Genomic DNA, 17,479 nt, shown 5'->3' on the forward strand with positions numbered 1-17,479 from the left:
GGCGTATTGAGTGATTAAGAGAGTTAGGCTTATTTGGGCAGTGAGATTTTAGTCTTCAACTTGGCAGACTATTTTGACTTTGGGTACGTGCATGACGTTTAGTGAGGTTAGTTGAAAAGTTGAAATCGTACTTTAGGAGCACTGTGAACAATGGCAAACGGAATATCTCCTACTTTGGCTAGTAAGTATTATGTATGGATTTGATATTAATTTTATATTGAAAAATAAATCTTGTGCAGCAAACCGACACAGGTTTGAATAGGTAGATAGTATTTCTGAAGTGTATTTTTTATGTTTTATTACGACCAGCTCTACATTTACGGAGCGTGTTGACGTCATTATTCTTTTACCTCATGAGGGAAACCGGATTGTTTATAATGTTTTTTTTCCCTATTCCTTTTTGTAGTTCGCTCATCTACCGGAGTTGAGGTATGGAAGTCGGAGGGATTCAAGGCTCCGTATGTTCCGGACACCGGATTTGCTCGGGATGAGAGCAAATTATGTCGTGCTATTGTTTATAGTCCTAATGGTCGATTTCTAGCATGGGCCAACGGCACCACGGTTCAGATCTGTACGGCTACCAACTGGAAAGTTTTGCACAAACTCCCGCGGCCAAAAGCTTTCTGCCTCAAATTCTCACCCCGAAGCACCTATTTGATGACGTGGGAAATCTACACAGAAAACTCAAAGGACGAGGTTAAAGAGAAGCCGAATTTATTCCTATACGATGTGGCCAGCGGACGAGAAGTGTTTTCAACAATCCAAAAGCGTCATGCTGATTGGGAGATGCATTGGGCAGCGGACGAGAGTCTTGCTGCTTTGATGGTCGGTGGTGAGGTGTTGTTCTATGAGGTAAAACCAGATGACGATTTTCCTACGAAGCCTACCAAACGTCTTGGAGGAGCAAGGAATGGAGGAGTTTCGGTGTCTCCTGGTCCAAGCCCACCGTATGTAGCATTCTACGTACCGGGTACAAAAGGAGCACCGTCAATGTGTCGTCTTTTCCGCTATCCAAATCTGGAAGCAAATCAACCAGTTGCATCTAAAAGCTTTTTTCAGGTTAGTTTTTAGCATACAAAATATACCTATACTGTGAATGTTACGTATGTTTCATATTTCTAGGCTGATAAGGTTGAAATGCTGTGGAATCAAAAAGGTACCGGAGTATTATTGCTTACTAGTACAGATGTCGATCAAACTGGTGTATCTTACTACGGAAAACAAGCGCTACATTTCATGACTGTCAAAGGAGACTCGTTTGCCGTTCAGCTCAATACCGAAGGATCGTTACATGCCGTTGCATGGAGCCCACGTTCAACTGAATTCTGCGTTGTATATGGCTTCATGCCGGCGAAAGCGACGTTGTTCAACTTGAAATGCGACGTCGTTTTCGATTTTGGAACCGGAAATCGAAACTCCATCTATTACAATGAATTTGGCAATCTGTTGGTGTTTGGTGGTTTTGGAAACTTACCGGGCTATATTGAAGTCTGGGATCTAAACCAAAAGAAGCAGATTACTGAGCTCAAAGCTCCTGATACAACGTTACTTGAATGGAATCCAGTTGGAGACGTATTCTTAACGGCGACGACTGCTCCAAGACTACGAATGTCTAATGGTTTCAAAATCTGGCACCACACTGGCGCTTTGTTGCATGAAACGCATTGGCCTGAGAAGCAGGAACTGCTAGAAATTATCTGGCAAAAATATGCTCCAGGAACATTAAAGGAAAACAAAGTATCAAACGAAAAGATTGAAGGCATTGCATCCAAAACACCTCAAGCTAGTAAGCAAAAGTATGTGCCACCAGGAATGCGTAATAGTCTGAGCGCTGGCAGTGGGGAAACGGCTACGGCTGCTGCAACTGCACGAGCGCCTATTCCGGGTCTTCCACCTGGTTACCGCTCCTCTGTACAACAGGCCAAGGACAAGAAACAGAAAAATAAGAATAAACCCAAACCCAACGATGGAGCTGTCAGCCAAGGTAACAATATCAGAACAACTAATGGACAACAGAACAACCGTGTCGTATCTGCTGGAGCAAACAGTACGGCTGGCGGAAATCTGGAGAAGAAAAGTCGTCCAAAAACAGTTCCGAATCCGAATCTGAATTCAATGGTCCAGGAAGAAACCATATCTTCGCAAGCTACACCAAAACAGGTTCAGAAAGGAAGCGGAGATCCAGAAAAAGACAAAAAGATTAAAACGATTAACAAAAAACTAAAGGACATCAAACTATTGAAGGAGAAAAATGAACGAGGCGAGAAACTTGAACAAACACAAATTATCAAGATGAATTCAGAAACCGATCTTCTACAGGAATTGAAAGCTTTGAAAACATCGTAAACATCCTTCCTTATTTTCTTCTTTTCTCCTTGCATAGCTGCATCAACATTCTTTTAAGATTCAAGAACCATTGAATTTTTCAAAACACCCCAAACTTCAGCTATACTTTCCTGATACCACCTTAATCAAAGTAAACAAAAAACTCAGATTCCAACCAACTCCGTTAAAACCAATCGATTACAAATAAACTTCATTTCTATGCAGTTTAGGCTAGTTTTCACTTATTTTTTTTATTGTTCAAGAAATCATAAATTTCACAGTACCTTTCACAGGACAGATTAAAACAATATTTGTGGAAATTATGACAAGCCGCATAGATTTGAATACTGTTTGTATATATTTGTGATCGAATGAAGAAAACTTGATCTAACATTGCTAAAATCTGACGGGAAGAGAGTATGTTTCTAAACAATGATGAAAATGGCATCGAAAAGTTTTGCATAGTGCTAGTGTGAACTGCTGAATTATGTTGCTTTTCTGCTTAGAAACGGTTGCCTTTTAGATTTATTTATTGGTTACCAAATGCGTTCTATTATTGCATAGTACACAAAAAGAATCAGTTTCAGGTTGATGAAAAATAAACGAAAAGGAAAGACTTGGAAGACCTGCTTAAATATATGAGAACATAAATCATAATTGATAATACCATCAGCAACATAACTACAATTTTGACCAATAAAATCATTCGAGTTGGAAACAAGGAAGTCAATGTGTTATCGCTTTCAAAAAAAGAAAAAAAAACCGCAATTAAGGTAGATGTAAAGATTGGTCATGGCTACCACCCATATTCTTGTATTCGTTCGAACCATACAACAACACCATATAATGCGTTAAATGGTCAGAAAAGATCGATGATTCATAAAGTAAATATTTCCACTATGATGAATGTTTTTTTTAAAGCTTTATTAGCGGGATTTTTAACTCGTTCATCTCGTAAAAAGAGCGGTGAATGGGACCCCTGTTTACATGCACTAATATGTATCGAAATCAATTTTAACATTATTGTTTTGGATGTTTTATATTTTATCCACAATCTTATGATTGATATGATCTGTAAGCTAGTGCAAAAATATGCTCAATATATTTATGAAAAGTAATTTTACTAACTATGTGAACTTGATTTTGCTTTAAAGTGTAAGTGATAGCGTCTTTGTTTCGAGGAGTTTTTTAGATTATCGTGGTGTTCCGATAAATTGTAGAAAAATAATGGCAGGTAGTGTTCGTGAGTGTTGTACCGTAGAACGAAACAATCCACCCCACCGATAGTTGTCACCAGTTGGACGAACACCTGCCTGTTGGGAGGCCATGAAGGGTGGCGATAGATTTGGCCATTTTGAATGGAGGATAACGGGCACGACAAACTGGCGATGAACGACAAATGGCCCGGGTCACTAACCGACAGCCTGGAGCAGTGACCCAATGACTCACTCAACTTTCAAATTAATAATGACTGATCGTAAGACCACCAGCGAAAACGGTTGATCAAGCAAGCAAGCTAGCTAAATTTAATTTGAATAGCGAACCAACGTGAAAACATAAATTAATAGTGGAAAGGGAAACAGCGAAAAGTGTGAGAAGAGAGTTTTTTCAATGGCACTACAAAAATTCTGCCTGTACTAATCGCTCCGAAACTAAACTGTATGTGTGTGCTAGGCTACGATTTTTGGCTAAAATTTGGGATTAGACCAACTATTCGAGATGATACAGTTGAGATCTTAGATGATGGTTTTAGCAGGGAAGTCGAAGTCGAGGATGAGCTAACTGAGGAACAGAAGATACAACTGGAAAACGTGAAAAAGGAGTTTTTAGTCCCAGAACCTGGAAATTTCAGAGCACCGAATTTAGGGAAGCAGATCCGGTTAAAAAGAATCCGTATCCATGTAGTCCAGTGATATAGCAGGAGTGCTGGACGATATGATTCGTCATGCGATCGTTGAGCAATCTAACTCAGATTGGGCTCTACCAGTAGTGCCTGTTGCAAAGAGGGACAGTCAAGAGGTGAGACTGAGACGCCAGAAAATTGAATGAGAGGACCGATTACCGCACCAGAACATAATTTTGAGTCATTTGGGTCCGGTCAAATATCTGACGACCATCACAAGCCTTTCTTCAGATTCCTTTGAGCCCGAACTCTAGAAAGTACACTGCTTTTTCGATCCCAGGTGGAGGGCTATTTCAATTTACACGACTGGTCGTGTCTGGGTCACTGGCCGACAGCCTGGAGCCACCTGGAGCAGTGTCCCAATGACTAATTCAACTTTCAAATTAATAATGACTGATCGTAAGACCACCAGCAAAAACGGTTGATCAAGCAAGCAAGCTAGCTAAATTTAATTTTTTAAATTTAATTTGAATAGCAAACCAACGTGAAAACATAAATTAATAGTGGAAACAGTGAAAAGTGTGAGGAGATAGAAATTTTAAGAAACAAAAGAGGGAGAATAAAAGTTGTCAGGAAAGTGAAATAAATCTTTAAACTTGAGTAGCGAAGTGCTTTCCTAATAAAAATTGTATGGTTAATTTGCTTAACGACGTGTTCTGGGTATCATCCAAACCATTTGTGGAATAGTTCAATGATTTGGGTTATCGTTCGTTTATGGTTATTTTTTATTAGGGTTGTGGACTTTATTTTTCTGTGTGTCACGTGCCATTATTCCTTGCCCCGCGTCATTGCAATCGGTAAACGTCGGTGCTCCTTACTGAGGTGACCGAGGTGACTGAGACTTACAAAAGTGAGCGGTGAGCGGGCACCACATGGTACCTGATTTTCCAAAGTTTAACGAAATTTAAAGAAATTCAAGATAGAAAATTAAAACACATTATTTTTTTCTTGTATTTTCAAACTTTACATAAATTAATGCAAAACATCGTTATTTTCATTTTATTTTCTCTTATTACGTAACGGAAAGCTTTACTCCCCCTGTCCTATGTAACAATTCGTACCGATCGGAGATGAACTAGCCATAGGCTAAAAATCTCCTTAATAAAGAATTAAAAAAAAAATCGTACCGATTAAGGTGACTGTAGGGTTCTACTGTTCTATCATTATCCACATACCTTGGATAGTAGATTAACATTGAATCAGTAATGACAGAGAGCGAACGGGAGAAGGGAACGAAGGAGAAAAAGGACAGACACACGAGAGACAGAGTGTGAGATGATCGTGCCTTGCGGGGAATAAAGATTGTTTGATGTGAAGGAAACCACCTGTTTTAATCAGACTATTACACCTGGCGACGAGATTGGAGTGACGAGTCATTACTTGAGGTAAATAATATGAACTAATTTATTTGCTAATTAAATTTCAGCGAAAACGAGATTCAGAGAAAAATCAGCGGGGGTGAAGCCCAAGCCCCCGGCGGTAGAAATACAGCAAGATGGCTGACGATTTTTTTTTTATTGAAAACAAGAAGACCGATACCACAATGAAAAAAATCACTCATTCATAGAGAATGTTGGTTATGTTGCACAGGATTCGTTTTGTGACTGTCATGAAGGATGTGGATAATAATAAAACATATAGACATGTAGAAGAGCTGCATATTTTGTTGCTGTGAAATAAATAACCTTGTATTCCGGAATATTTTCCTCATTCTGGTGATGCGAAGGAGTTCAAGAGCAGGAGTAAAAGCAGTTATTTGGGTTTTTGTTTACTGTGCGAATCTTTAAAAAAAAAAAGTTAAATCGTAGCGGTCAAGTAGCAGGAAATATGAAAAGTGACGTGATGTGGACGACGTGTGATGGTGTTTTAATTGCCCAGTGCGAGAGGCCTGTATGACGGTATCGAGGCAGGATGTTACCTAATGCTAGGGGGCCTAGGCGGATGATCACAGACAGGGTGTCTGGTGGAATTCCTGTATGATGTATCCGAGGCAGGGTGCCCGGTGGATGTTGCCTAGTGCTGGGGGGCCTAGGTCGATGATCACAGACAGGGTGTCTGGTGGAATTCTGTATGATGTATCCGAGGCAGGGTGCCCGGTGGATGTGCATAGTGCTAGGGAGGCCTAGGTGTATGCCTGCAGACAGGGTGTCTGATGAAATTCAGTATGATGTATCCGAGGCAGGGTGCCCGACAGATGTTGCCTAGCGCTAGGGGGCCAAGGTGAACGACTTCAGACAGGGTGTCTGGTGATCTTTCCAACGCAAACCGGCAAGGTTGACATGTAGTATGAGTAGTATGACATGAGTATATTGACAAATCACAGTAGAGGTTTTTTTTTGTTGTTCTTATTTTCGATTATTGAAATTATTAATTAAAGGTTGAATTACCCACAACAGCCGTAAAAAAAAAAAAAAAAAAAGGTGATAAAATGGTAACCAGTGCATTTTATTTTGATTATGGTTTCAGATGGATGAAAGTCGTCCGATACCTATGTTTAAATGTGAGCAGATAGAAAGTGCACGACTTGCAAAAGAATGGCAAGAGTGGAAAGGTGCTCTGGAGTGCTACTTTGATTCGTATCAAATAACGGATCAAAAGATGAAGCGCTCCAAGATGTTGCACTTGGGTGGTCCACAACTGCAGAAAGTTTTTAGAAGCCTGGATGGGACTGAAGATTTTCCATTAGTGCTGTTGGAGAAGCCTTTTTATGACATAGCCGTTGAACGGTTGGATTTGTACTTCAAACCTCGCAATCAGGATGTGCTAGAGAGGCATAAATTACGCAACATGAAACAGGGATCGAATGAAAGATTTTCACACTTTTTGCTACGTTTACGTCAACAGTTGTCAGATTGCGGTTTTGAGAAGTATGCAAAGGAAGTCAAAAACGTTCTTGAAGAAATTATGCTCGTCGATGTTATTGTCGAAGGGTGTAATTCCCAGGAACTGCGAAGGAAAATTTTGGAGAAGGATCAGTCCTTGCGGGAAATCGAATCTCTCGGGGAATCATTAGAAAGCGTTCGCTTGCAGGAAAAAGAGCTGAAAAGTGGCAATGAAGGTGGTCAATCGGAGGTCTTCAAAATCCAGAAGTTAGAGCCCCGTGCAGGATTGAAAACGCGGAGTGAACGCAAGCAGGATAGGATTGTGCGCCGATTTTCAGGAGGAAGATTTTTGGAAAGGAATGAGGCAGATATCATTTGCTTTGCCTGTGGTCAATACGGTCACATGTCAAAGACTCCATCCTGTCCTGCGAGAGGCAAAACTTGCCGAAGATGCCAGAAATCAGGACACTTCGAGAAAGTCTGTCGGAAAAGGCCATCTGATTCTCAAGTTACGCAGTATACGAGAAAAGTGCATTCGGTAGAAGATAACGATGCTACACCGGAACTTCCGGTTTCGTCCGGCGATTCGGAAAAGAAGGTGTATTACACCTTCTATACAGGCAACGATACAAATTCCTTCGAATGTAAGATAGGAGGAATTTCGACAGCAGTGTTTATTGATTCTGGCTCTGAAGTAAATCTAATCACAGTGAACACATGGGAGATGCTTAAAGCACAGCAAGTAATCGTGTCAAATTGTACAAAAGGCAGCAACAAAGTTCTCAAAGCGTATGGATGTAATGAGCCTTTGCGTATCGTGGGGACATTCGAAGCTTCAGTGGAAATCGATAATCGTTCAACAGAGGCAGAATTTATTGTGACCGAAGAAGGACAGAGAAACCTGCTGGGGGATTCCACCTCCAAGCAACTTGGAATTCTCAAAATAGGCTTGGAGATTAATCAAGTTAACAAGGATTGGAAGCTGGTGCCGTTTTCCAAGATAGCTGGTATCCAAGTTCGCATTCAGATGGACCCAACTGTGACTCCTGTTTACCAGCCGTTACGACGGGTACCGATTCCTCTTGAAAGTGCTGTAAACGAAAAATTAGATGAGCTGTTGGCAAGGGATATAATCGAAGTAAAACGTGGACCGGTATCATGGGTTTCTCCGCTTGTAGTAGCAAACAAAGCCAACGGTCAAATTCGATTGTGTGTGGATCTCAGACGAGTTAATCAAGCGGTAATCCGCGATCGTCACCCGATGCCTGTGATTGACGATGTGCTCACTAAGATTGGGAAAGGAAACGTGTGGAGTGTTCTCGATGTGAAGGACGCCTTCTTCCAGCTGGAACTGGAGGAAGAATCTCGAGATGCCACAGTCTTTATCACTCATCGTGGCCTTTATCGGTTCAAACGCCTCCCGTTCGGTCTGGTATCTGCGCCAGAAATTTTTCAGCGTACCATGGACGAGATTCTGGTGGATTGCGAGGGTGCATACTGGTACCTTGACGATGTAGGAGTTGAAGGCAAGACGTTGGATGAACACGATAAACGATTGAATGAGGTATCTTGTAACGATGTGGGTTAATAAACAAGGAGGGTTTTAATGATTTCCTTTTTATTTTCCTTTTTTTTTTGTTTCTTTTTTTTTATTCGGAAATGGTTCTTTTTCATGATCACAGGTATTGAGAAAAATGAAAGACCGAGGAGTAGTCCTTAATTGGGATAAATGCAAGATATGCGTCACGGAATTTGATTTTCTTGGATATAAAATTAATTCTGATGGCATAAGGCCATCTGATGAAAAACGAAATGCTGTGTTAACCTTCCGTCAACCGGCTAACGAAAGCGAGGTTCGTAGTTTCCTGGGACTCGCTAATTACATGGGAAAGTTCATTCCTAACTTAGCGACGGTGGACGAGCCTTTGAGGAAGTTAACGCAGAAGGGAGTGAAATTTCACTGGGATGAACCGGAGGAGTCAGCATTTCGTGTAGTCAAAGCCAGCATAGCGAATGCTGGAAGCCTCGGGTTTTACAAACTGGAAGATAAAACGTCGGTTTTGGCAGATGCGAGTCCGTTTGCTTTGGGAGCAGTACTAATTCAGACAAATTCTCAAGGATTGTCGAGGGTGATCAGTTTTTCATCTAAATCTCTCACAGATACCGAGAGAAGATATTGCCAAACTGAAAAGGAGGCGTTGGCACTGGTATGGAGCGTTGAGAAGTTTCAGGTGTACTTGATCGGTCGTGAATTTAACCTTCTGACGGACTGTAAAGCATTGACTTTCTTATTTGCACCAACATCTCGACCGTGTGCTCGTATCGAACGATGGGTACTGAGGCTTCAATGTTTCCAGTACAAGATTGTTCACATTTCAGGACAATCTAACATAGCTGATGTTCTGTCTCGTCTTTCCACACTGATTCCTCAACCATTTGATGAAGCGGAAGAGTTGACTGTGAGAGAAATCGTATCCTCTTCAGCAACAACAATGGCTTTGAAGTGGGAAGAAATTGGGCGCGCTAGTAGAGAAGACGCAGAAATACAACAGATAATTGAAGCTCTTGATTCCGGGACAGAAGAAGACATGCCGCTGCCATTCAAAATGATTTCAACTGAGCTTTGCCGCCTAGATGACGTGTTACTAAGAGTAGACCGAATTGTAATTCCTGAGATTCTTCGGCAACAAGTGTTGCAGATAGCACACGAGGGCCATCCGGGTATACGGATTATGAAGAGCCATTTGCGTACAAATGTGTGGTGGCCCAAAATGGACCAGAACGTCGAAAAGTATGTAAAGGAATGTCGTGGCTGTATTTTAGTTGCTGCTCCCAGTCAACCAGAGCCAATGATCAGAAAGGGACTCCCATCACGGCCTTGGGAACAAATCGCGGTAGACTTTCTAGGTCCACTTCCGAATGGCGAAAATTTGCTAGTGTGTATTGATTACTATAGCAGATTTATGGAAGTCGTAGAAATGGATGAAATAACAACAGCATCAACTATTAAAGAACTTTTAATCATTTTTTCGCGGTATGGAGTTCCAGAGTTACTTCGTGCAGATAATGGCCCTCAGTTTTCTTCTGAAGAGTTTCAAGCATTCTGTGATGAATATGGCGTACATCTGGATAGCACTATTCCGTACTGGCCGCAGATGAACGGAGAGGTTGAACGGCAGAACCGTTCCATTTTAAAACGATTGCGTATAGCCCAGGAGTTGGGACAAGATTGGCGAAAGGATCTGCGACAATATCTGCTAGTATACCATTCTTCAAACCATTCAACTACTGGGAAACCACCTGCGGATTTGATGTTTGGTCGCCGGATGCGAACAAAGTTGCCAAGAGTTCCTACCAACACTTATGACGATGGAGAGATAAGGGACCGAGACGCAATAGAAAAGGAAAAGGGTAGAGCATACGCTGATAATCGCCGCAAAGCAAAACTTAGTACTATAGAAGTTGGAGATCAAGTGTTGGCGAAGCGGATGAAGAAGGACAACAAACTGCATTCGAATTTCTCGCCTGAAGAATATAGTGTGATCAAAAAGCGGGGAACAGATGTCACTATTAGGTCGTCATCTGGCAAGGAATTCCGAAGAAGCGCTGCTCACCTGAAGTCATTACCAAGGAAATCGATGCAGGAGAGTCAGCCGAATGAGAATACGAGTGGTTCTTGTCGTCGACAAGAATCGTCAGATACATTGGACCGTCAGGATGAATCAGTGGGTCAACCGAAAACACTGCACCATGAGGACAGCTCAACCGTAGTATCTAAGAGAGCTAGAGTTGAATCCAGTCGACTGAAGGATTATGTAACTTATTAAGAACATAATATTGTTTGTTTCAATTTAAGGAAAAGTAGGGATGTAGGGTTCTACTGTTCTATCATTATCCACATACCTTGGATAGTAGATTAACATTGAATCAGTAATGACAGAGAGCGAACGGGAGAAGGGAACGAAGGAGAAAAAGGACAGACACACGAGAGACAGAGTGTGAGATGATCGTGCCTTGCGGGGAATAAAGATTGTTTGATGTGAAGGAAACCACCTGTTTTAATCAGACTATTACAGTGACCCTCATCGCCTTGTAAGCGTTACATCACAGACAAACAGACGTAACTCTTCATTCTGGATCATCGTTTACGCATTTAACGATTAACGCCGCTTATAGAAAAATATAAATTAAGAACAAACCCCTCACTCTGAGCGAACGTTCACGATTCATTAAATCGCTGATGACCCTCTGAAACTGAGCGTTAAGTGATTAATGATAAATTATTAAACAAAATTTCTATTTATGAAGTTTTTATACATCAAACTTTAATGTTTTAAATAATCATGCAATCTTAATCAATTACCTCATTGTGCAATGAGACTCGGTTGCTAAGTGGTTACCGTTTCTGTTTACTGAGCAGAAGGTCCAGGAGTTCAATCCCTGGCCCGTCCCTTCCTTGCTAGTCTAGATTTAAATAAAAACAGTCTGCTACTTTTATACTGATCTGATCGCATCACTCTTACCACATTGAATCCGGATCTAAAAAAAACAATTCACTAACACAACTAAGGGGCTGTTCATTAACTACGTAGACAGTTTAGAGAGGGGGGGGGGGGGGTGTTGGCAGTTATCCAGTGTCGAAAAGTTCCTGCCTTGGCAATTCAGTAATTCAAACAGGTTTTTTTTAAACCTGCATGTCAGTATAATAAATTAAATCTTAAAACTAAAAACTAAAACTAAAGCTTGTCTAAGTATAAATTGAGGATTGCAACGATTTTTGCCTGAAATTATTAATTATTTTGTTCGACATTTGACTTTAGTCTCAACATCCGAAATTCTAAGTACCTCGGTAGTACTGTACCAGGGAGGCAACTTCAACATCATCTTCAGAACTTTGTTCTGAATCCTCTTAAGTGCTTTTTTCCTGGTAGTGCAACAATTAAACCATATTGGCACAGCGTAAAGCATGGCCGGTCTAAAAACTTGTTTAAATATTTTAATTATAAGTTTAGATTTCCTGTTTATAAGAGGATACAAACATTTTATATATTTGTTACATTTGGCTTGAATGCCCTCAATGTGATCTTTAAGAGATATTTTTTGGTCAAGTACTAATCCAATATATTTCACTTGACTTGACCAACAAATTGGAACTCCGTTCATAGTGACTATGTGACTACTACTAAGCTTATGTGGAAATATTATAAGTTGAGTTTTGGAAGCGTTTCTCCCAACTCTTCCATTTTCGTAAATAAGAAGAGAAAATATCTAAACTTTTCTGCAGTCTGCTGCAAATAACACGAAGACTTCTTCCTTTAGCGGAAATGCCCGTGTCATCAGCGATCAAAGATTCCGAAGTGAAAATGTTATACAATATAGGCCCAAGATTGCTACCCTGAGGAACTCCTGCTCTAACAGGTAGTCGATCAGATTTAGAATTTAGATAATTAACCAGCAAAGTTCTGTCAGTTGAATAATTTTGTGTATGCTTGTCACATAATATAGGTTAGATTAGGTTTTCAATATTAGGTACTAGTTCCAGGCCAAACAGGATAAAACGATAAAAAAAATTAACTTCACCTTCCCCAATTTGTATGAAACTTTGTATAATTGTATTTTATGGACAATCATTCAATTTTTTCAAAAATTTCGGCCATTTTGGATCTTGTATTTCTTTCAAAATGGCGACATTGACATTTTTAAATAAATTGTAGCACGAAAACCTTATTTCTGATCGACATAAGGTTGTATAGATAAGAAAGGTCCTTCTAGAAAAAGTATACACGGTATTTCTTTTATAGTAATGTTGAGTAAAACATAATAAAGGTGTTACAAACTGAAATATTTAAAAACGTTTATCTTCAATATTAATGATATACTTTGAAATAAAGCTAACAAAAAATGCAAATTTTTGGAGTATTTAAAACCATGCACACTTATCTTTAAACTTATTGTTAACAAGCTTTTTTATTTAATGTTGGCATAGATCAGGCATAAAATTTGATAACGGCACAATAGCATTTGTAAACAAACTGTAAGGGCCTTATAGTACGTTCAGACTAAACATGTTATAGCGCTATCTTGCTGGTGGTTTCTGTGTTGCAATTATTTGACAACCGTAATAACATGTTATATGTACAAGGCATTAGAACACTTACACGCTAACCAAAGTACGCCCACGCAAACCAACAACATCATCGGATAGAGGCAACTATCACCTTTCCGAAAGTGGTATTGGTTTGCATGGGCGTACTTTGGTTCGCGTGTAAAGGGCCTTAGACAATTTGTTTACAAATGCTTTTGTGCCGTTATCAAATGTCATGCCTGAGATGACAGTTTAAAATGTCTCAAATATTGTTTCGTGCTTAGATTACCGGCGTCGGTAAAATTTTACTGGGTTTTCATACAGCTGAGTTTTCAGTAATCAACCCAGTACTTTTTGATTTCAATGAAAACTCCGTAATCGCAGCATCTCTGACATGTCAGACATTAGCGGTGCCGGTGGTGAAGTGGTAAGCATGATTAGCCCTCACCTCAGCAGGCCTGGGTTCAATCCCAGTCGGCGCCGCCGGGATGTTCTGAGGCATAATATCTCTGATCACGTCTTTCTTCGGAAGGGAAGTAAAGCCGTTGGTTCCCGGTTCATGAATTGATGGGTCGATAGGTAGGATCCTGCACGGAAAACAAGATCGACGGAGGTTAACATGTTTAGTGGCGGAGTAGCAGTGATTCTGAACTAGTTCTGGTTGAGCGGTCAGCGCTGCCTGATGGTTCGACCGGATTTTGGCTCTCTCGGAGTGATGGATTGCGTGCCTAAGTCTGGAGCTCTATATGAGGCAATTGTATTGAATGGTTTTACTTCAAACTGAAACATCTGGAAGTCGATGCAGAAGTACAGAAACTGCACAATCTTCCAGATATTTAATTGATTTTCACAATGGTTTGCTATTTTCACGAGGATATTTCTGTTGTCAGTTGAGCTAAGTAGAACGGAAGAAGATGGCACAAGTAATTTGATTTACTGGTGTGATCAGTAATTTTGGAATTTCGTTTGATTACTGTTCAGTAAAAAATAATGAATACTGAAAACTCGGTACTCTATTTTATTGAGTTTTATTAATTCAAAGCTGTTATATTACTGTAAATTCAGTACTTGCTTTTACCGTTCAGTAGTTTGTCGCAATAGCTACTGACCATCAGTAATTTTATTGAGAATATCTGAATGATCGGTAATTTTTGTGACTTACAGTTCGAAAACTGTTAAAAAAAAATTACCGAACATGGAAACCGTGATTAAATGTGTACTAGTAAAAAGTTCAAAAAATATACCATAAATTCTTGTTCACACATTTTTGTCAATTTTAGTTTTAAATATTCCATAGGTTTGCATTTTATATGAGCTTTAAAAAAATATCTATGAAGATATACTTTTTGAGATATATGGGTTTTTGAAACTTTATTGAAATATTTACTCAACATTACTTAAAACAATTCCCATGTATATTTTTCCCAGGACATTATTTTTCTCTACGACTTTGTCTCAGACGTCATTTCGATTAGAAGGGACGTTGTCATGTTACAATTTATTGAAAAATGACAGAGACGCCATATTGAAAAAAAAAATACATCATTCAAAATAGCTAAATTTAGCGACACAACAAAACAATGCAAATCGGAGAAGGTCGAGTTTTTCCGATTCGTCATTTGGTGTGGAACTGCTCGAGGCTTTCATCGTGGGGCTAGTTCGCATCCAAAACATAATATTCAAATTCATGCATTGCACAGCCGAATAAGCGTTAAAATTCTGGGAGAAAAAAAGTGGTGACCCTACACCGTATGGCATTTCAAGAGTTTTTCTAAAGGTTTGGTTCGGATCAGATGAATAAAATTTGACCTATTCCATTAATTTTATTAACATGAAAAAATAGCTATTTACAAACCTGTAGCATACATGTATGTCTACTCCCATTTGGACTTCCTCTTTACAAACACCTCCTTTCCGTCCTCTTGGATAGCGGAATAGTATCCAAGTCCGTCGTATTTTGAGCGCATGTATGCAATGTAACCGAAAGTGATTCCTATTGCCACAAGGCCTAAACCCATTATCACAGCATTCTTGAGCCAAAGTAAATAACATCATAATATTGAAATACCAACAGTATTTGTTCAAACAAGCTTACCGGTTTAGCGTACAACTCAAAATTGATTGCCCGAAAAACATTGGTGGAACGCATCGAGCGAATACCATCACCTGGTGCTTTTGCTGGTGCCTGCGTTTTTTGAGGTTTCTGAGCTGCATCACTCATCTCGATATTAGTGACAGTGAAGAGTTTTAAGGATATGGATTAAGTAATCACTTGATTCATATAATTCGAATTCAGCGAGACAAATAATGAAGAAAACAAAAATCAAAACAAATCTATACATAGAGCTTTTTGACGTTTAATCGGCACCTTATACAAAGGTAACACACAAGGAAGAAGTGTTAGTTTGTTTACTGAAATGATAATTCATTTCAGTAAACAAACTAACACTTCTTTTACCATTTTATATGAAAAGTTTTGCTATAAGCAATGCTTCTCGAGTTTATTCGCGAAATTCACATCAAAGATTGATCACTTGCGTAGGAAATCAATTTGGCAATGCATTTATGACCAGCATGCACCTTCCAGTTGTATGAAACAGGTCCAAATCCATCCGTATTTTTGTTTGTTTTGGCATTGCTTATGGCAAAATAGTGAACTTTCCATAAGCATTAACGGCAAATAACTCACCAACACTAGTGGACCGTGAGTACTGGTTTACCTATACATACTTCTATCTTGTTAAGTTGTGTTAGTGGCACCATATACCTTTTTGACGTTTAATCGTCTTTCTCTATCTAGCACACATGAATGAATTGACGGTTTGTTTTCCCACTAATCTGTTTCCCTCTTGTTCGCACTCGTTCGATTTAAATGGTGCAGTAGTGTGCGCCGATTAAACGTCAAAAAACTCTATAGAGCTTCTTGACGTTTAAGAGACCTTACTTTAATTATGTCACGCTAAATTGAGGAAAATAACCCCCGCCCTCCATTCCCCTTTCGAAACGTTTTTCCTATACCTAATGTAATACTTGTCACAAATTCTTAAACTTAAAAAAACTTAAACATAAAAAACTTAAACATAAAAAAAACTTTCTCAGTGGAAAAGTGTGTGAGTGATCTGGTGTTAATGGTGCTGAACAAAGCAGAAATTCATATGAGAATAAACTGTCAGTTCTACTGTGATCTGTCAAAAGTTCTTGGTAAACAAAAAAGTCAGCTGATCGCAACTGTCTCGTGGACAGCCTTAATGATCATTTTTTAATTTTTTAATTGATATCCATTTTAACGCTTATTTCGAATTTTACAAAATATTGGCTCATTCATTGTAGACTATTGGCAAATCAAAGTTGGCACTCGTGGAGAATAGAAGAACTATGAAAGTGATGATTGTTTCAAAATTTTCCACGGGGAAGTATACGAGTGCAATCTTAAAATGCTTTTATTTTGAAAATGGAGCATTTTATTTAAATCTGGTTACTGCTACAGTGGTAGAAAAGCGGAAGTCTATGTTTACACCTAAAAATCTGAAAAGAAATTATGTTTTCTGTATTATATGTCTATTGAGTAGTCCTGAAGTTTTCTACTAACGTAGCACTAACCAGATTTAAATAAAATGCTCCATTCACAAAATAAAAGCATTTTAAGACTGCACTCGTATACTTCCCCGTGGAAAATTTTGAAACCATCATCACTTTCATAGTTTTTCTGTTCTCCACGAGAGTTAACTTTGATTTGCCAATAGTCTACACTGGCTTGACGAAATGAATAAATAAAAAAGAATTCAACGATCGGCACCATAAAAAAGCTTAAATGATTTCGATCGAAAGATAAAGCATTGCAATCAATGTTCAAAATATTTTTCATATGTTAAGAAACTAACAATAACAATGTATTACGAGAACTAACAGATTTTATTCTAGCTTATAAAAGAATACTGTTTAAATTTTGCAACATACATTAATCGAAAATCATTAATCCTCTACTATGAACGCTACTACCAAATAAATATACTTTTTTCCTGTGCAAAACTTTAGAAAAATAGAAAAAGTTCTGCAGCTGCAACAGGAGGATTCACATTGGAATGAAATATTTTGTAAGTATTTGAAACTAACGGTATGATTTTATTTGCAGGCATCTTGTGCTATAGTTTGTTTCTACTGAAAAAGTCAATGATATTTTTTTGACTGTACCTTTCCACGCTGTAACTCGCGTTACGGAAGTTTTTATTCGCCAAAACAAATTAAATAAATATATTTTATACATTTCTTTGACAAAACTGGTTTTATTATTATGAAAATTCGAAGCAACGCATCCTTAATCAAAACTTAATCAGGATTTGAAGT

At 39.0% G+C, this 17,479-nt stretch overlaps 3 protein-coding genes across 3 annotated transcripts; 2 read left to right on the plus strand and 1 right to left on the minus strand.

The window, feature by feature from the left end:
- Positions 1 to 91: 91 nt before the first annotated feature.
- On the plus strand, positions 92 to 3,050 carry eIF2A (eukaryotic translation initiation factor 2A). The gene is made up of 3 exons (XM_065239385.1): positions 92 to 181; positions 407 to 1,059; positions 1,123 to 3,050. Exons 1-3 carry the CDS (start codon positions 151 to 153, stop codon positions 2,344 to 2,346), a joined length of 1,908 nt encoding a protein of 635 aa, XP_065095457.1. The 5' UTR covers positions 92 to 150; the 3' UTR covers positions 2,347 to 3,050.
- A 3,776-nt stretch (positions 3,051 to 6,826) lies between these two features.
- LOC135717452 (uncharacterized protein K02A2.6-like) lies at positions 6,827 to 8,638 on the plus strand. The gene has a single exon (XM_065239542.1). It carries the CDS (start codon positions 6,827 to 6,829, stop codon positions 8,636 to 8,638), a length of 1,812 nt encoding a protein of 603 aa, XP_065095614.1.
- Positions 8,639 to 14,928: 6,290 nt separating this feature from the next.
- LOC135717330 (small integral membrane protein 8) lies at positions 14,929 to 15,434 on the minus strand. Its single transcript, XM_065239329.1, has 2 exons — positions 15,231 to 15,434; positions 14,929 to 15,165 (listed from the first exon to the last, which is right to left on the minus strand). Exons 1-2 carry the CDS (start codon positions 15,354 to 15,356, stop codon positions 15,010 to 15,012), a joined length of 282 nt encoding a protein of 93 aa, XP_065095401.1. The 5' UTR covers positions 15,357 to 15,434; the 3' UTR covers positions 14,929 to 15,009.
- Between the last annotated feature and the right edge of the window lie 2,045 nt (positions 15,435 to 17,479).

Source organism: Ochlerotatus camptorhynchus, unplaced genomic scaffold (genome assembly GCF_037179485.1).
Source record: "Ochlerotatus camptorhynchus isolate MF236.1 unplaced genomic scaffold, CSIRO-AGI_Acam_v1.1 ptg000055l, whole genome shotgun sequence".
Classification (NCBI taxonomy): Eukaryota; Metazoa; Arthropoda; class Insecta; order Diptera; family Culicidae; genus Ochlerotatus; species Ochlerotatus camptorhynchus.

What these genes read in the sequence shown, in the direction of transcription:
- eIF2A (XM_065239385.1), top strand. Translation starts at nt 151, where the DNA reads ATGGCAAACGGAATATCTCCTACTTTGGCTA. An exon ending in AATATCTCCTACTTTGGCTA is followed by an intron (nt 182 to 406) that starts GTAAGTATTATG and finishes TCCTTTTTGTAG; the next exon opens with TTCGCTCATCTACCGGAGTT. An exon ending in CATCTAAAAGCTTTTTTCAG is followed by an intron (nt 1,060 to 1,122) that starts GTTAGTTTTTAG and finishes TCATATTTCTAG; the next exon opens with GCTGATAAGGTTGAAATGCT.
- LOC135717452 (XM_065239542.1), top strand. Translation starts at nt 6,827, where the DNA reads ATGAAGCGCTCCAAGATGTTGCACTTGGGTGGTCCACAACTGCAGAAA.
- LOC135717330 (XM_065239329.1), bottom strand. Translation starts at nt 15,356, where the DNA reads ATGAGTGATGCAGCTCAGAAACCTCAAAAAACGCAGGCACCAGCAAAA. An exon ending in TTGAGTTGTACGCTAAACCG is followed by an intron (nt 15,166 to 15,230) that starts GTAAGCTTGTTT and finishes CTTTGGCTCAAG; the next exon opens with AATGCTGTGATAATGGGTTT.